The sequence below is a fragment of the Moschus berezovskii genome, chromosome 4 (assembly GCF_049115385.1).
Source record: "Moschus berezovskii isolate FMDL1 chromosome 4, NW_MosBer_1.0, whole genome shotgun sequence".
In the NCBI taxonomy this organism is placed as follows: domain Eukaryota; kingdom Metazoa; phylum Chordata; class Mammalia; order Artiodactyla; family Moschidae; genus Moschus; species Moschus berezovskii.
This window is the reverse complement of record NC_142463.1, coordinates 18,310,557-18,329,852: the sequence shown is the minus strand read 5'-3', so window position 1 is coordinate 18,329,852 and position 19,296 is coordinate 18,310,557. Positions and strand designations below refer to the sequence as shown.

Genomic DNA, 19,296 nt, shown 5'->3' with positions numbered 1-19,296 from the left:
ATACAGACACAATGCTCTTAGACCTCTCCAGGGACAGGCAGAGTGTCTCAGCTTCTGCCCAAGCCTTGACTGTCAGTCCGCCATTCTGCCCAGTGAATCAGCCCTCATGACAGTTTCTAACTGGAGCTACACTTCCCTTCATTCCACCCGTTTACAGAGGCTCCTGGGCTAAGCTCTGGGGACCACGTCGATGCCTCAAGAAGCAAGGCTGAAGGCGGCGCAGGGCCTGGCTCCTAGCAGTGCACCTTCACCAGCCTGGAACAACCGCACTGAGACCAAGATAGCATCACAGACAAGCAGCAAAGTGCTAGAGGGACTAAAGGGGGCAGGGAAGCAGCTGGGAAGCAACGGAAGGCTCCCAGGACTAGTGGCTTGTGAAAAGGGCTGTGTCCCCATAAGCAGGGGACTATTACAGGACAAATGGCACCCTCCCCCTCCAAAGCCTGGTGCCGGCAGGACAGCGGTGTGAGGCGTTAAGAAACAAGAGGACGGCATTTTATGTCGTGCATATATTACCACAATAAAACCCTCTTGCAGCCACCCCCTCCCTCCTGCCTCTGCTGGAGATGACAGCACTCGCTCCTCTCAGAGCACCCCCAGTATCTTCCATCACCCCCTCTTCAACATAGGCCCACTCGGGGGGCTGCCACTTTATTCCATGCTCTCCTCCCTGGCTCTGCACACATGACCCTCTCCTAGTTCTCCAAACCTCTGGCTCTCTCTTCTCATTGTCCTCCTTCCCAGGCCTTCCACCTCTATCCACACTGCAAAAACTGCTCTACGCGCCCCACCGGGGAGCTCTTCCACACCCACCGGCACCCTCCAGGTGGAGAGGATTCCCAAATCTACCCATCTCGGGTGTGTGTATGCACATCTCCACAGCCTGCCTCACAAGCAGGAGGCACTTAGCACGCCCAGACTGAACTCACATCGTGATCCATACTCAAATTCCCCTTCACTTTTCCTGTGACTTTCACCCGCCACTGACACACCCCTCTCCATCCGGTAAGGAACACAAGCCAGAATTCCAGGTCACCCCATGGTGCCCTCCCACTCCTGCCTTCCAAGTAGCGGCCCCAGACCCCCGCCCCCACCACACAGGTCAGGTCCTTACCGTCTCTCAGATTAAGAAGCAGGTTCCAAATTGATTTCCCTACTGCAAACCTTTTTTTCCCTCCTGTCTTCAAGTATTTAATTATAAAAATAAGATGGTATTCATAAAAAGCATTCAAACAATTTATAAATGCAGGAAACGAAAATCATCCGTAATCCCACCTTCAAGAGAATCTCTGCTGTTTCTAATTTTGCCTCTTTCTTTCCCAAAAAACCTTTATATTGCTTCCAAGATGATCCTCCAAAACATCAATGCAAAGCTAAAAAAACACTTCACCTGACAGTCCAAAGAACAACTGACAGAGTTTTATGAGTCAGTGATAGGGGGTCAGAAGGGCACAGTCCTAGATCAATGCAGAATTAAGACACATAATAAACAAATGTCAGGTGTAAGACTAATTAAATCTCGATTCAAACAAACCTACCGTCAAATACATTTTGTTCAGACTACTTGGGAAACTGATTGCGAACTGAATATTAGATGATACTAGAAAATTTTTGTAATTTTGTTAGGTATAATAACAGCATGGTGATTAAAACACACCCATATTTTTCAGAGATACACAGTAAAGCAGGAAGAAAATTACATGACACCCATGTCATGATTTGCTGTTTAATACTTCAGGAAATTAAAAGGACAAATGAAGCATATGGGGCTTCCAAAATATTAACTGTTAGGTCAGTGATGATGATGAGTATTTGCAGTTTGCTGTATTATTCCATATGTATCTTTGTGCGTCAAAAAAAAAGATAAAGTCAAAGTTACAGAAATCTTCACTCTCCAAAAATACACATCAGGTAAACCTCCACTGCCTCCTCGCCCGTCTTAAGTCAAAGAGTCTCAGAGAACAGGCAGAGATCTAGGACTGGCCACCTGACACCCTCCACCCACACCTCCCAAGGCCCTCTCATCCTACGGAGACCAACAAAACCACTGCGGACCCCAACCTGCCCTGATGCTGGCATGAGCCCCAGCTCCAAAGAGAACCCTCTCCCCCTCCAGATTCACACTCCTGCTAACCTCCTTCTCCTGCCGTCCCTCTGACCCCTTACCCCAACCCTAGGCTGAGCTTCCACCACGTGTGCTGCAATGCAGATCCCCAGGGACTAGAACTCCCTGCACGCATCTGTCTGCTGGCCTCAAGGAGCTTCTCTGAAGGTACACAGACCACTGCAGACTGAAGCGAAGATGTCAAGCAGCCAAGACGTATCAGTGACTCTGAAGTAGTTCAAAGATGCCAGCGCATCAAGGGGGTAGGTGTAGAGATGGCAGGTGACCAGCGGAGGAAAGGTATTCAGGCTGCAGCTGAGAGGCCCACACACAAGCAAAAAGGAACCAGCAAGACACACAGTGGTTTGGGAGCAGGGGTCACACAGACCGGCGTGTTAAGAGAGAAGCCTCCTCTCCCAGCATGTTTCCATGGGAGCAGTCCTGGCTTTGGTGTCACTGGGATCTGCCTCTTACAAGAAGGAACACACTGCTGCCCGTGTGCACAACACGCAGAAGGACATGACAGTGGGAGACACTCTGTCCCTGTGAGGGGCGCCGGAGCGGTCCAGGGCTGCCTGTGACCACACGGGTCATCTGTCTAACTGAGGGTAAACAAGCAGCAGGGCTACTTGGCCACCGGTCAGAAACCACTCTCCTCAACCATTTTAACTGGTGACCAAGTGACATTCTGAGCTCCATATGCCCATGTCCTGTATCCACAACTTTACGGGTTCCTAATTTGGGAGAGAAAAAAAAAAGGCTGTTACTTATTTACTGCCCTGCTACCACCTAAAAAAGAAAAAAACCAACCCTAGAAAAAACTTGACTCCATGGTAAGGTTAATATACAATTAATAACTATACGGATATTAACATATAGCCTCAACACTGTAAAGTATTTACTCTCCAGTGCGTCCGTGCTACTGTCAGCAGCTTCTCTGGCTGCACATCGGGAGGACGGTGCGCAAGGACAGTGTGGCCTGCAGAGACAGCAAGATGCTCAAGAGCGCAGAGCTCTGTGACGCAACGACCGGGACGCTGCCACGAGGAACAGGCCTGCAGAGACAGCAAGATGCTCAAGAGCGCAGAGCTCTGTGACACAACGACCGGGACGCTGCCACGAGGAACAGGCCTGCAGAGACAGCAAGATGCTCAAGAGCGCAGAGCTCTGTGACGCAACAACCAGGACGCTACCACGAGGAGCAGAGGGGCTCTGCTTTCCGGGTGCAAGAGCCCTCGCTTGTAGAAGTGACCATAGGAGAGCAGGGAACGGGGTTCAGAGGCGATGGGAAAGCAGGGAAGGAGACACGCGGGTCACTGGCTCACCAGACTGCACCACGCGTGATAGGGAAGGGGAACAGCAGCTACAGAAACTGAGCCTGGGATGCAGAAATAACATACAGGTGTTAAAGACAAGGAGGCACACTAACCACAGAAAGGCACTGCTGAAAAATTAGGTGAATTTGAATATGGACACAGCATTAGTACTTCAGGCAAAATAAAGATTAAGCCAGCACGTCAAATGTTAATACACAGAGATAATGCATGCACACCGGGATGATGCGTGCACACGGGGGGCTCGTGACAGTATTCTGTTTGTGTATTCTTTAACAATGCTTTGGAATAAAAACTTCGGAGAATGGATACACATGTATGCATGGCTGAGTCGCTCTGCTGTCCAGCTGAAACTATCACAAGACTGCTATTCGGCTATACTCCGAAACAAAATGAAAAGTTTTTTTTAAAAAGCAAATAAAAACTTCTAAAAGACAAAATTTCCAAAGGTTAAGGGAACAGGGAATCGAGGAGAGCTTCTCTGTGCTCACTCCTGCAATCTGCCAGTGGCCCCACCTCAACCCTCAGCCCAGCTACAACTTCATCACAGGCTGTGAGGCTGGAGAGAGAGGTCACTTGGGCAGGCCTGAGTTGGGCTGTACCCAACGTGGCCCTGCTGTACCCCACGCAGACTCACCAAGCGCCTTTCTACACAGAACAAACAGAAAACTTAGCTTCTGGCAACAGCATGTTCTGGGAGGAAGCCTGAGCAAACATGTCCCTGTTGACGGCTCTGGGAGTCATCCTGGTCTCCAAAGGGATGCTGTCAGCAGTGTCGTACCGGGAGGGGGAGGATGAACACGGGGAGTGGCCGGAAAACTCCCAGGGCAGCCCAGGGTAAGAGAGACCACATCATTCCAACCCTCAAACGCCAAGCTGCAAACACTGCTGCTCTAACCCTGCGCCCCTAAGGCCAGGAGAGTCAGAGCATGTGCCCCACTCAACTGAAGATCCACTGAGGGTGGCCGGGGAAACCACAAAGCCATTCTTTGGAGCAACAGTCACATAGAGATAACAGAGGGAAAAAAAAAAAATCTCCCAGCAAAGAACAAGCTAAAGTGACCCAATGCCAGCTGGCTTTTGCCTGACACACCTGCAGGCTGGAGGTCCATCCTGAGGGTCTCCGCCTGCCGTAGGGGACCCTGCAGGAGCCCACCCCAGCACCCATACCTCGGCCAGTTCCCTCTCACTGATGCTCCGGGTGGCACCCCCTTTCTTCCTGGCGCACGGCTCTCCCGAGGTGACCCTGCCGTCCCCTTTGGCATAGCTGTGCACAGTGAGGACTCCTGTCTGCCCTTGGGCTCGGCAGGACAGAGGCTCGCTGGTTTCAGAATCAGAAGAAACAGAATCCTGTGAAGAACCGGAGCCCAGGCTGGAAGACAATTTCTTTTTGGAGCCTGAGAAGACGAGGCGTCCCTCGAGAGAAGCTGGATTCACAGAAAGGTCCAAGGCAGCCGCTTCGTGCTCCTCTTCCTCATCCTCATCCTCCTCTTCCAGCTTGACATTTTTAAGCTCTTCAAATTTGACTTCGGTGGAGTCAGGATAATCTGAAATACACAAGACACGCTGGACGGAGCCCACTCCCTCCTGCACATCTCAACCCCAAGAGAGGGACACAGACCAAAGAACGTGAGCGGCGAGGAAGGCCTGGTTTCCAACTCTTTGGCTCCACCATAACGGGGGTGATCTGGGGCGAGCTGCTTAGCCTCTGTGGGCCTCTGGTTTCCTCCTCTGTGATGTGAGGACGCTACCACCTCCCTCCAAGGTTCTTAAATAAGACTGCAATGTATGAGGTGGGAGCACAGCCTGGCACACAGCACACGGCAGCTGTCCCTTCCCCAGAAGTCCCCTCAGTTCAGCAGAGACCCAGCAAGCCAGGCCAGGAAGTCTGCTCCATGGAAGAAGCTGGGCCCACAGTGCCGACGGCTCTCAGCACACACCCGGAGGAATCCTGTCCACACAGAGGTCCCCCAAGCCAGGCCCGACCCGAGGGTGACACCAGCTCCTTCCAAATAAATCTACCCTCGATAACCATCCACGGGAAGGCTTTCAAACACGGTGCTGGACCACGCCGTCCCTTCCTGAAATACCAACGGCCCCTCGGGCCCCCAGTGAGCAAGCTTTCAGACAGCAGGCAGGCTGTCCCCACGCTGTCTCATCTCACGTCTAGGGAGCAGCTCCTGTGACACACTGTCTCCTACCCTTCCCACCCCCTGTTCAAATCACAGGATACCATGGCCAGCTTCCTGTACAGCTGTGGGCCTTCCCCCATGTCCCTCTGTGACCCTGGGTGTCCCCACTCAAAGCGCTTCCCACACTCTGGTCATCATCTGCTCACAGGCCCACCTCCCTCATGTCATGCCTGCGACCCTGCAGTGACATGGCGTCCAACACAGAACAGATGGTTAGGGCTCTGGGGGAAAAAAATACCACGACCAACTCACCTGGGAAGGTGAGGCCGTCCTCGACTTGGCGCACAGAGCTGTGGGTGGGCCTCACGGGAGCGAGGGCGGCCTGGCACTCCGCCATGTCGTACTGTCCGGAGCCCAGCTCCTCCTTGGGGAAGAGTTCGCTCTGACTCACCTCCTGCGGGATTTCAAGACAAATGCGGTGCCTCTTTGTCCCGATCCGGTGCTTGGCCAGGCTGCAAGGAGGAGGGCACACTTTTTAAGAGCCGGTGTGTATATCCGCTTACATAAACACATCCCCATGCAACCTGACAGGAACCGCCAGAGCCTGCTTCACACTCTGGAGCCGCCTGAGACCGGGGACCTCACGACCCTGAGCCTGTTCCATCAAGTATATAGCCGCCCCGCCTCACAGAGCTGACGTGAGGCTCAGGAAAAGCTGTGCTGAGCATGCGCAGAACACCTGCATACAGCAGGTACCCCCGTGAACATTCCTTCTCTCCTCCCCACACAGCCCCAGGAGGGAAAACTGCTGAGGACAGGTCCTCTGGCTGAGGCTCTGACGACGCTGCTCTTTGCCCTCACCAGTCTCATTCCCCGCACCACTCTCTCCTTTATAAATAGCCCTAAGCGTCAGCGAGGAGGCGGCTTCTCTGGCGCTGAGGGAGCCACGCCCCCACAGACACGTGAGCCTCCCTCCAGGTGACTATGGCCCAAGGAGAGGTGCCATCACCTCTGCGTGCAGCTGTGAGGAAGGGTCTGAATACCTGAGGATTCTGGGGCCTGCACCAAGAAGAACCTTCCCTCAGCTGTGCTCAAACACCCCGCTCAGAAGCAGCCCCTCAACAGGTGACGGGACCTACCAGACACTCCCCTCACCCCACCCCACCCAGGCAGCTGGGCCCAAGGGCGGCGGGGTTACCTCCTCTTCAGGTCGCCCTCCTCTCCATCCTCCACCCCCTCCATGTCCTCCTCCTCTGGGCACTCCTCCTCCTTCCGGGCTCGTGGGGCCAGCTCACTCTCCTTAAGAAACTCGGCCGCTTCTGGCGTGGGCAGAGTGTGGTCGATGACGGTGCTGTCCTTCCCAGCTTTCCAGAGCTTGTACCTTTCTGGCTGGAACTTCCTCACAAACACATCCATGGAGATCTTCACCATGTCCTTCCTGCAGGAGCACTGTCGAAAGGTGCCAGGGGGGTTCCAGGTGAGACCCGTTCCCTGCTCCCCCCAACCCCTCTCCCACCTTCTCCCACCAAATGGAAAAAGAGAACACTTTCAGGCTGAACTGTCTGGGTTCACAGGCTGAGGGCATCACGTCCGTGCAGAGCCTTCACACATGAAAGGAAGCAGGGAGAAAAGGGTGGAGGATGCATGGCACTGGGGCGAGTCAACTGGGACGCTAGCCAGGGTGCGTGGAGAACAGTTAAGAGACAAGGCTCAGCATTAAACTCTGGACAGTCAATGTCCACCTTTCCTCTGCCGTCTATTTAGGCCAGGACCTCGGCAGCAAGTCTACACCTGGCCAAATGTCCAGCCCTGCTGCTTCCTTAAAGTAGAAGGGAAGCCCATCAGATAGATCTCTCCTTGACGGTGAACACCCAGAGCGGCTTGAGCAAGAAACAGCGCTATGTGTGTGGGTGCAGTGTTAATGCCCAACGAACTCAAGCACGGAGACCTCATTTTACACAACTCAAATCTAAACCAGTTTTTAAACATTCTTTGTGAACACAAGATGCTGGTACTTTTGCACATTGCCTGCCACTCTGTTTCTCAATTCCAACAGCTCAAAGAAACACCAGCCAGTGTATCTAAGAAGGCTGGCTGGCTCCATCAGTTGTTTTTAGACACAGTTATTATGAAAGAAAAGAGTGGACTTACCAGCACAGCTTGTTTGCCATACTCAATCCACCGCCGGGTAGCAAAGTTGGTGGACTCAGCACAGTTGAAGCCGTGGTTAAAGCCAGCATGGTAGCCATAAGGGAAAGTGATCATAAATTCTCCAGCTTCCTGAGTCACCTGAACAAGAGCAAAGAGGAAGCAGGAATGATGGGCTCCAGCTCAGCCACCAATGAGTGACCAGGGACCGGTCACAAAGCTACTGGGGTCTTAGTGTCTTCTGCAACATGCAAAGTCCCCACACATCAGACACCATGACTGTAATTAATGACTCCTCTGGATTAACGCTGTTCAAGGGGGCTTGATCCTCCTCTGGCATCAGGAAAGGGGGCACCCAACTTTAATGCACTGAGGTCAAAAGGTGCCACAGATTAGTCCTGGCCCACACCTGGTACAGGAGCAAGTAAAATAAAGCTCCCTGTGAAACACACGCCAGAAAGAGTGGTTTCTGTGTAAGACAAGGACTGCTGTGCATACAATCCGCTCACCTTGTCAAAGGGAATTCCGTATTTCTTCAGCATTAAAGGAGAAATCAAGGTCATCTTATGGCGGAGAAAAGCCTCACAGCTTTGAGCACTGCCTGGGAAAAAGCCTGTTTAATTGAAAACGGGTACAGTTAATACACAGCTCCACACTGGCTCTGTAACCCTGGAGTCATGTCACACAGCGCATCTCATCTAAATGTAAGGAGGATGAATCACCAAGGTGATCGCCACAGATTATTCTAGCTCCAGGCCAGTCCTAGCAATCTATGATGAGCCTCTAGGCTGTCCCCGGTGTAGGCTGTTACAAGGGTCATCAAATCCTGCTTGGGGGATTGCCCTGGCAGCCTCTGTTCTCATAAAGAGTTTTAAAACGACTTAGAGCCTTTCTCCATTCACCAGGACCCTCAATCTTTTGTTAGTAACACATCTACAGTACACATGACAAGTGTTTGTGAAATAGTCTCTCTAGAGGAACAAACCTACTAGAGTCCACTTACAAGAACCAAAGCATGAGATTCAACTTTGACCTGACCAACGGGGGTTTTGGCAAAACAACTATACCCAAGGTAACCAGTACACTATCGCTGGTCAAATAAACCCATGCATGATGAAACCGAGAAAAAGACAGACTAACACTTACTAAGCCCCTTCTCAGGACAAATTGGGGAAAGGCTGTGATTTCAGCTGCTCTGAGACGTATCCGAACTGGCAGCCTGGCTCACCCTCAACATGTGGGCCTAAGAAAGGACCACTAAAAGTGGACATCTGAGAGCCATGAGCACAGCTCCCTGGCAGGTCTGACCCGGTTCACAGAGCAAACACCATACCTTTGGCCAGGCGCTCCAGCCGCTTTCCGTGCTCGGGCGGGACGGAGTACCTGCAAGCACACAGAAGCAGCGGCCACTGAGCAGAGGGCTGGCCCGGGAAGGGGCCCAAGGGCTCATGCCCACTCTCAGAACAGCTTGAAATATCAGACTTTTCAACTTCCCGACCACAAGAACTAGAAAGGGATCTGGAGAAATGACGTATTAGACTGTCTGGGCACTGGAGTGGGGAACCCACACTGAAGGGCAAGCGATTTTTATCTTTTATATTCATTAACAGGACGCTTATTCGATAGTTACCATGGACCAGGATTTATGGCACACACTCAGCGTTGCTCTCCTTTATAATGTTATTCATGCAATAAAACTTAAAAAAAAGAGACAGACAGAGAGAGGAGGAGGATGGCATTAAAGTGCTCCTGGCAGAGCCTGAAAGGCTTAACTGGGATGGGATAGAGAGAGAAAAATGGGCAACAAGGTGACGATGGATTAGGTACCAGAGACCTGGCCCCCATCTGCTGAAGAGCCCATTTCCCTTCGTCTCCTCAACAGTGCACTGATTATCCAGTAGCCACTCACGCCTCCAACACTGTGGGTATCCAGACACCATAGGATTGCCCTTCATTAAGAAACAAAAGGAAAAACTAAAAAACACATAGAAGACTATTTAAAACTTTTGCAAAACTGTTAAAAACTTCATATTCAGGAACTCACAGTAAGTCTATTTTACCTTTATAATGCGTTTGAAAGAGGATTCCACAACAACAAAACCTTCCCATCCCAAATAGTTTCGTTAGGAAACAAAACAGATGAGGAAACTGTCTATCACCTAAAGGGCTCTGGGATCCATCAGGCAACCCTGCATAGACATCTCTGGAGGAACCACTTCAGGTGACCTAAAAGTGTTTGTAGTAACAAAGTCTAGTTTCAGGAACTTCAGAGTAAACATGGGGAAGACACAAAAGTTACTGACTCCACATAGAAAGCTTCTAAGGAACTGGGTCAGTAGTCGGGGGTAATCACTGGTTCAAAAGGGTTCCCCACCCCACGACTGGAAACTCGAAAGGCATCTGACAGAACAAAAGCAAACCCCTGGGGCAGGATGTGCCTGAAGAGGCTGGAAAAGGGATGGAGACAGACACAGCTTCCATGACTCCCCAAGACCTGGTCAGCGTCCCCTCTGGCCTCCTCGCGCCTCCAACCTCATAACTGGCACCCAAAGCACAGAGGACTTCCTTCCTCTAGTTACTCAACACACTGCGTTCACTCCCAAGTCTTTGCACATGTTGCTACGAACACCCAGCCACGCTTTCCTGTCCCCCCTCCTAACCCACCACTACCCCACCCAGCCACATCCTCATGTGCAAGGCCTCAGCTCAGCCATCACCTCTTCCAGGGGAGCCCTCTCTAGCCCAGCGTTCATGTGCCTTCCTGTGTGGACCTTCTGCACTCACTGTTCCCCATCACAGCTTTTCTCCCCCTTTCTCTCTCCTGATCGGTCTCCTATCTGTGTGAGGGTGAGCACCTCATCGGTCCCATGCCCTGTTGAAGGCACCACCTTCGCTGACATGCTGAGACGGATGGGTGGGAGCAGGGAGACGAGAGGGCGAATCGGCCTCCCCAGCCACACTGCGGCTGCAATGAACAGCAAGGAGCAGATGCCTGAGTGACCACGCGCCCCCTCGTGGGTTAGGCACACACTGCTGCTCACCAAATATTGTCTCCATGAGGCAAAGAAAGCTTTCTATCATCTGAAGGAGCGACTCCAGTCTTGGAAGTCTGCCTCTAAGAAATGCCTCAGGCCTGTTCAGAAAAAGAAATCAGAGCAGTGGGAGCGCTTGGGAGAGCCCCCGGCTCTCGGTGGCTCAGCCTTCCACTTCCACACGACGGGACTAGGTGCCCCGCCCTCTAAAGCCTGCTGCTCCAAGGGCAGGGAGCGCCCCAGCACTCTAACAGCACCTCGCTGCTTCAAAGTCCGAAGAAAATGTAACACGCCAGTCCCACCCCGAGCCTGCCGAACCGGGATCTGTATTTCATCTCCATCCCAAGGTGGTCCACGTGCACACAGAGCTGATCAGCCCCGGTGCCAACTGCAGGCCGACTTTACCAGGACTTGGGCTCCCCGAAGTGCAGGTAATTGATGCTGTACAAGTCCATGTCTTCGGTGTGCCAGGCAAAGGATGTCTTCCACATGCCGAAGTACAGGTACGGGGTATTCACACCCTCGATGGTGATCCCACTCTCCTTTTCCACCAAGTCCAGGATGGTTCTCAGCCGGCCAATATTCCACTCATCTACATGCTGCGGAGGACGTTAGATTGAATATAAACTGAGGCTCTGAACCCACCAATTGCAGAGCAGGTCACCAGTGAGCTGTCACTTTTACCAAAGATTTGGCATACTGTTGAAACTGTGGGGACATAAAGACCACAGCACCTCTCACGCGCTGTTCAGTGCTGCCACTGGAATTGATGCCATTAAACCCCCAAAGAGCAAACAACACTGAACACTAGTGAGTGAAAGAGGGAAAAGGGAGGCGACAGCCACCTGTTCTACACCAAGACGAGCAGTTTGAACAGAACCCAAATAAACTTAGGTCAAAAGAGGAAAGACCTCTCAAGTCACAACAAATAGAAAGCATGGGAATTTCCTAATTTGTGGCTCGCCTAGCCCTTACTGTCTTCAGTAAAAAGTCTACAGTGTTATCCTGAGTTACAAAGGTCATCGAGAAGCCCAGCTCCTGGAAAGACGTCCTGGATTTATGCCTCCAAGCTCCACTTCCCACCACCCAAAAAAGCAATCATCAACAGCAAAATTGGAATCCACTTTTTAAACGCCTTCCTTCGAATAATTTACAAAAACAATCATCTGAGTTATAATCCCTGAAACACTCTACAGATTTTTCAAATCATCCTAAAACGGTCCCAAATAGCCCTTTTTTGCACCACATGTAAGGCTCTCCCCCATGTCCAAAACCACCATATCCTAAGCCAATGCAATTCGTTAAAAACCAGCTTTTTCTACAGAATCTTGTTGGAAGATTCCCAAAATCTAAATGTTTCTTTTCTGAAACATATACCCCTTTCCTTATATTAGTCAGTGATCTTTTTTTCACAGAAACCACATTGCCCTCCCCAACATTTAATTTACTGTGATCCCACCCTCTCTAGAACTCATCAGAGCTACCACCCACAGACTATTCTAATGGCCCTTGCAAAGAACACCATATCATCCAATTCACATGTAGAGTGGGAGAAATTAAATTCAGTCACATGCAAAACTACCCCCGATTAAGCAAGCACAGCCCATCAGCTGGTGGTGGACCACTCTTTTGTGCAAACACCCAGTCAGCAAAACAGCCTTTAGGGGAAACTCCTCTGGCAATCCAGTGGTTAAGAATCAGTCCTCCCACTGCAGGGGACCCAGGTTCAATTCCTGATCAGGGAACCAGATCCCACACGCTGCAACTAGAGATCCTGCGTGCCACCACCAAGAATGAAGATCCTGTGAGACGGAACTAAGACCTGTGCAGCCAAATAAAGAAAACAGTAAAAAAAGAAAACAAACAGACGAACAGCTTTTAGGTGTCTATTGCATGCGAGGCAGATGAAAATGGTATCAAACTACAAAACTGCAAAAACGCTGCACAGAGATTCCAGTGACTTTCACCTTTTCATAGAGAGTGCCATTCACATCTGCACCATAGATTGGGGGATTGAACGTGAGATTTTTCCAGTATTTCCGTTCAAGCTCTTCAAATTCACTATAGCGTGGGGTGCAGTACCTTTCAAAAGTAGAAAAAGAAAAAAAGGGTTAGCCACTCATAAGAGACTAAATTCATTAGGCATTATGAATACCACAAGACACAATCCCCTGTTCCAGGGAGATAGCAAGACATTTCAAATGAACAAGATATAACCTTGGCCTTCAAGGTTCCACTAACACCCTCAACCTCCCTTCTGTGGGTACTGGGCCCAAGGAAGGTAACATACACCAAGATGTAAGCCCATCTTCCTTAAGAATGCTATCCTCCACTCTTTTAAAAGACCCTACTAAAACTATTGCCTGCTCCACTCAGGAGTGGCCTGGCCACCCAGGGGGGAAACAGGCTTACAAACTTGTGAGAAACAAGAACTGCAAATCCCTGTGTATCCACAACCAAACCCTCCCACACATGGAGAGGTGAGGCCCTGGAACAGCGGTCACTTCCCTGCACTCTAAGGAAGTGTCTCCAAGAGGGCTCACTTGAATTGTCACTGCTGCATTCCCACCATCCTATGCAGTGTGGCTAACATCCAACAAATAAGCATGCCTGAAAACAAAATAGTTTAATAAAAATATAAAATAGTCCTAAAAACATAAAAACAGGTTTTTGCATATCAAACGTTACTTTGAGCGAAATACAAGTATATACATATGCTCAAACACACACCCACACCCTATCTATCCGTACTTATCTCCACATGATACTGTTAAAAAATCTATACTCTTTAGCTCAATAAAATCACATACTAAGAACTCACTCCAAAATAAACTTTTTAAAAAGTTCAAACCACTTAAAAAGCATTACACAATTTAAGGAGTAACATGTAGACCTAATAAGTATTTGAAAATGCATAGTATAACTCGGTAAAAATATATATATACGACAAGGAATGGAAGACCAAACTGAAATTGTGAGGTTAAATGGGGGGTAAAAAAAAATCTTACTTTAAATGCTGCCTTACATTTTGATGTCAACCTAATGAAGTTTAGAACTCTCAAGTTCCCTTTAAATACAAATAACTCTACTTCCAACTGATATGCTTTATGCTGCTAAGTCACTTCAGTCGTGTCCGACTCTGTGCGACCCCATAGATGGAAGCCCACCAGGCTCCCCCGTCCCTGGGACTCTCCAGGCAAGAACACTGGAGTGGGTTGCCATTTCCCTCTCCAATGTGTGAAAGTGGAAAGTGAAAAGTGAAAGTGAAGTCGCTCAGTCGTGTCCGACCCCCAGCGACCCCACAGACTGCAGCCTACCAGGCTCCTCCATCCATGGGATTTTCCAGGCAAGAGTACTGGAGTGGCTTGCCATTGCCTTCTCCGGATATGCTTTATAAATTTAGGTTATTACCTATTGGGTTTTCTTAAAGCTGGCTGATCATGCAGACAGAAATCAAAGGTAAGAACTGGCTGTATTGCAGATGAAGAGAAAAGACACAAGACTGATTTAAAAACAGATATCCTGAAAGGCAAGGCCTACCATATGTTAATGAGACGAGACTGGAAGACCGAGGGGGCAGGCAGGGACTGAATGAGACCCCAGGTGAAACAAAGCAAGTGTGCCTGGCCCAATGCAGAGCTAGGAAGCAGACATGAAGGACGACACAGGCTCATGTCTGTGGAGCACGGCACACTGCTTCAACAGGCTTTTACACAAATTCTCTAATTAGACAGCAGGTTGGCCAGCAAGGGAGATGCTTTAAGAGTTAGGCTGCCAAGAAAACCGGAAGCCCACATTCAGAACTGTGATAAGTCTAAGGAAAAGAGGCAAAGCACAGATGGAGCAAGAGTGAGACCTGATGTGAGATAACAAAGCGCTCTAAGTGTGAAGCCTGGCGAACTGAGGCTCTCCCCGGGGCTCCTCCATGGCCAAGCCGGAGCCGGAGGCACAAAACCTCTGACTGGCTGAAACCAAGCCGTGTGTGGACCAAAAAGGACTCAGGAGAAAAAGCGGGGACGGTGGGGAGGCGGCGGGGAGAGGGATGAATCCCTTATAGAGCCTCAAAATGAAGAGACACAAGGTAAGGGAGAAGACTCAAACAAGAGGATAAGAATGACTAGTCAGAGTCCAACAAGGGGAACGCACAATTCATTCTCTGTAAATCTGAGGTCAAATGAGAGCGAAATTATTAAAAACAGCACAGAGAAACAATGGAAAACAGCGGACCTAAACAAGGACGCTTCCAACACAGATAAAGTACCAATGATCATGGAGTGACAGAAAACAGCCAACAGCTTTTAGTTTACCCACCTTTGGTTAATGTCATAGAAAAAATGAGATACCATCTGAATGGGTAGTGAGGAGTTTGACAGGATTAAAGACAGAAGGACCCAGATGGAAGAGATTAACTTACACTACTGAGGCCACTTTTTGATAAGTGGGTGTTACCGATACATCTGGCCAAAGCACCTCTGAACTAACTCCAAGTTTCCCCTTTGCAACCTTGCAAATATTAAGTCCTACTTTTGAAGGAAAAGCAATGGGACTACTCTATGTAAAAACACAGACGAGTTTAGACTGTGACTGTGTACTGAGAAGTGTTTCCATGCAAAGAACAGCAAGGGAGACGGACAGAAGCAGGAGCTGGGCAAAGGGGACTTCAGTGGGATGGCAGCAGTCTTGAAGACCACTCTGCACACGAAATGCAAGGTCCCTATGCTAAAAGGAACGTGCTTCACTCACTTATCACTGTTGGCTATCTTGCGGAACTCTCGCACAGTCATGGCTTTCTTCTGTATGTTGTACTGAGTAAAGAGGCCAGACTGCCCTGTCACCAGCTGCTGGATGGGGGCAGGAATAACCAGGTCATCAATATCATCATAGGAGGCTCGTGGCTTCCACTCCTTTGGAGGAACAACCTGTAGGGAACACAAGGAACACAGAGATCAGAAACCTGGCAAGCTGAGTCCAGGAAGTGTGCAGGCCAACAGCTGATTTTACTAGAAAATCACGTGGATTTAACCATGTTCACTCAAACACGGCAAAAGTCACACTGTCATGCTAGCCCTGATCCAGTTCTGCCACCAACTAGCTACCTAAACACAATGACCTAAAGTAAGGAATACTCATTCATTCTCAGCCTCGGAATATTATTATCTGGGCACCAAGAGCGGAGGTTGAAGAGTTGATTTTCCCTCAATCTAACAGAAAGTTCATATGGGAAGCCACATTACTATCAGAGTTCGGAGTGAGGGAAACCGAGAACGAGAGAAGCTGGATTGATGAAAACACCCTCTCCACCAAGGGACAGAAGCACCGCAGCATCTGGCCCTGGGACACTGGCTCTTTCCCTCCCTTTTAACGATTCCCAACAGCTCTCCTCTAACCTAAAAAAAGAGATATTTCAGGTGTTAACGAAAGGAATTAACTTGTAAATAGGAAAAGACTCTGATGCTGGGAAAGGTTGGGGGCGGGAGGAGAAGGGGACGACCGAGAATGAGATGGCTGGATGGCATCACCGACTCTGTGGACATGAGTCTGAGTGAACTCCGGGAGTTGGTGATGGACAGGGAGGCCTGGCGTGCTGTGATTCATGGGGTCGCGAAGAGTCGGACACGACTGAGCGACTGAACTGAACTGAACCCCACCTGCCTTTCAGTAAAACTGTTCTCAAGGCTTCATTTAGGAAAAATTTTACTGCCGCCCTCGGTCGCAAAGGCCTCCACCCCTCACCTTAGCCAGCCCAGCCCGATGAGCTCCTTGGGATTCAATATAAGCAATGTAACGACTGAAGTTTCGGAACTCCTCCATAGTCGGGTAGAAGGTCATTATCCGAGCACTGGGATTCAAGGTTTCAGATTCAGAAGCCATCTTCCCTCCTTTTTGAGGTCACTTTGGTCAGGCAGGAATCTGAAGACATAAAGAGCATAAAATTATACAAAATGTAATTAAGACTGAATGCTGGGAATGTCAGTGCTGAAAAGAGTGAAAGAGGAAGAAAGTCTGCAGTACCAAGAGGACCTCACACCTGGAATCTGCCTGGGGCAGGTTATTTAAATGAGTAAGATAAATGGATAGAAAAGGTTCTGCTTCAACGATTCTGATGTATCAAAACTGCACTTATTCAACCCTCATTTAATGGAGACATTGTCTCACCTAAAAAAGGGAAACTAATTATTTGGTTGTTGGTCCCATCTGACAAAGCAGCTGCCCCGCCCATCTTTACAGCTGCTCCCTTGTTCATACTTGGCTAATTAATTCTAAGTATCAAACTTAATATACTACAACCCGATTTTTTTTTTAAATAAAAATATAACTATGGGCTTCCTTCTAAGGCACAGATTTCAAACAGGATTCTAGATTCTTAAGAAAAGTTACTTAGCTACAAGATTACAAAGTTAAAGGGCTAAAAAGCATCCTGATAAGTGAAATTGTTCTCATAGCTACACCTAAATGCAGTTTCAGCACAGTTACATGAAATCAAGGTAGAGACTAGTTCAATTGCACTGTACCCAGAACTCAAAGAACAAAATTAAAACAGGCAATAAACTGGCAGTACAGGGCAAACTTCATAACTGACTGGAGGTGAAATAAATACTACTTTGTTTTTAGACGAGGCCTTCGGCTAAGTGGGTGCATCCCCACTGCCTGGTAACACAATAGACTATTTCAACTCAATAAGAACCAAGCATACCAGCTAAAAACAGTTTAGAAGCAAAAAACTTATGTCCTTTTCTTTACTCAATTCCCCCAAATCTCGACCCCAAAGTCATGGAAGTTCAGTTCCAAGAGTTCCCCTTGAGAGCTGAAGAGATCAGAAGGGAGAAAACTCCTTCAACCAACCAACAATCTAGTGAAAGACTAGGAAGACAGCATGGAGCAGAACTGTCTAACGTAGGAGAGAAGACAAGTCCCAGTACCCACATCTCTCCAGCTTCCATTTCACCAAATATAGTGAGTTTCTGGCCTGGTGCTTTTATGCACCTCAACAAACTGTGCACAGCAGGTATACGGTAATCCCTGTTTTACATACCAGGAAATTTACCCAAAGTCCCGCAATGCATTCCCAGTGCTCCATTTCTCTGTGCTGCCTACATCATAATCTCCACTTAAACTAAGCCCTTTGCAAGGGCAGATCCAAGTGTAAAGGAACCTCAAGTTTTATGCAATCTTGAAGACCCCTTTTCTAAGAATACAAAATATCTTACTTTTGCAAATTTTACAAAAACATACAAATCATGTGAACAGTGTTAGGCTCCATCCCAAAGCCTCCAAAGCCCCACAAGAGGCTTCATTTGCCTCTGGCCTTATTCATCTTTGTATGCCCAAAACGTAGAACAATGCACAACACAGAGTACACACTCAGTAACTGTTGAACAACTGATTTTCTTGCTCTTACATCAACTGCTCATTCCCTTTATTCTCCTCTAGGATCCCCTTCCCTCAATCTATTCCCTCGGGAAAGCTCCTGTTCCTTGACACCTTCCTTCCCCCACCCAGCAACAAAGCCTTGTGGTTTAAAAGAGCACTGCCCCAGAGTTAAAACAACTCTGAATACAGATCTAGTCTCTGCCATTTATTAGCTGTGTGACCCTGACCGTGTAAATTGCCCGAGTCTCAGTTACTCCTCCTGTAAAATGGGGATCCCAACCTCCTTGTCCCGCAGGGTTGCTGTGATTAACTCAGATGATGCAAGCGAAACGCTAAGCACTAGGCCTGGTACTTATCAACTCAGTAAAGGCAGCTATTACTAACTATCTCAAACTCCCGCTCCCTCCTCTCGCATCGGATCCCGCAGGGATCGCTCCCAAGGCAGCCCCCGCGCTCCCAAGGTCCCCGAAGCTTACCGCATAGACGTCCGGGCCCTCCCGGCCCCGCCGCCTAGGCGAGTGAGGCCGGGCCGCAGGAAGAGAAAATAAGGCCCAGTAGACCCGCCCACCCTTCCCGACGCCCATTGGCCAAAAGATATTGGAAAGGGCCAATCTCAGGACACATTTTAGAAACTCCTGCTTCCATTAGTCGAAAGCTATGCCTATCACTCACCGCAGAAGGCCGCTCTCCGCCCCTCCCCCACCGACGATCACGGTCAAGGCTACAGAAGCAACAAATGTAAAGGATTAAAAAACCCTCTAGTTCTTACTTAAAGCCCACTGCCCCGACAGGGCTAAGGCTCGCTTCTGCTGTCGCCACTAGCCGATCACCCTGCTTTTCCAGCCGGCGAAGGACGAGACTCCGCCTCCTCTAAAGTCGGCCTCTGCGCAACCGCACAGCGCTCCACAAAGTCAACCAATCTGGGGGCCGCTATAAGCCTTCAACCCGCCAATGAAAGCGCTGTGAGGCCGCCAAAGTCCAGGCGTATCAATCTGCTCAGCCTATGAGCGCCGGCTCGGGCTGTTGCCAGGAGGAAAAGTAGTACCACCCGGGACTGCGGCCACTGAGCACCTCGGCTGAATCGCAGAGCCGGCCAATCGAAGGCGGGCTTCTGGCTGCCCGCAGCTAGCCTGGACTTACAGTTAGTTGAGTGCCTAGAAATGGGATCGTTGGGC

The 19,296-nt window shown here is 49.5% G+C and overlaps 1 protein-coding gene across 3 annotated transcripts in view; it reads right to left on the bottom strand.

The window, feature by feature from the left end:
- The window catches only part of KDM4A (lysine demethylase 4A), a 41,772-nt gene extending 22,752 nt beyond the window's left edge, over positions 1-19,020 (bottom strand). Inside the window, exons 1-11 of one of the 3 annotated variants that reach the window (XM_055402083.2) lie at positions 18,891-19,020; positions 16,484-16,660; positions 15,494-15,669; positions 12,718-12,832; positions 11,156-11,349; positions 9,052-9,101; positions 8,228-8,331; positions 7,722-7,859; positions 6,769-7,019; positions 5,883-6,082; positions 4,609-4,985 (exon numbers count right to left, since the gene is read on the bottom strand). In XM_055402083.2, coding sequence (XP_055258058.2) covers positions 4,609-4,985; positions 5,883-6,082; positions 6,769-7,019; positions 7,722-7,859; positions 8,228-8,331; positions 9,052-9,101; positions 11,156-11,349; positions 12,718-12,832; positions 15,494-15,669; positions 16,484-16,621 — 1,743 coding nt within the window. In that variant the 5' untranslated portion in view covers positions 16,622-16,660; positions 18,891-19,020. Of the gene's footprint in view, positions 1-4,608; positions 4,986-5,882; positions 6,083-6,768; positions 7,020-7,721; positions 7,860-8,227; positions 8,332-9,051; positions 9,102-11,155; positions 11,350-12,717; positions 12,833-15,493; positions 15,670-16,483; positions 16,661-18,597; positions 18,687-18,793 lie in introns of those variants that run through there. The other 2 variants (XM_055402082.2, XM_055402084.2) reach the window with 2 other exon arrangements.
- Positions 19,021-19,296: the final 276 nt, after the last annotated feature.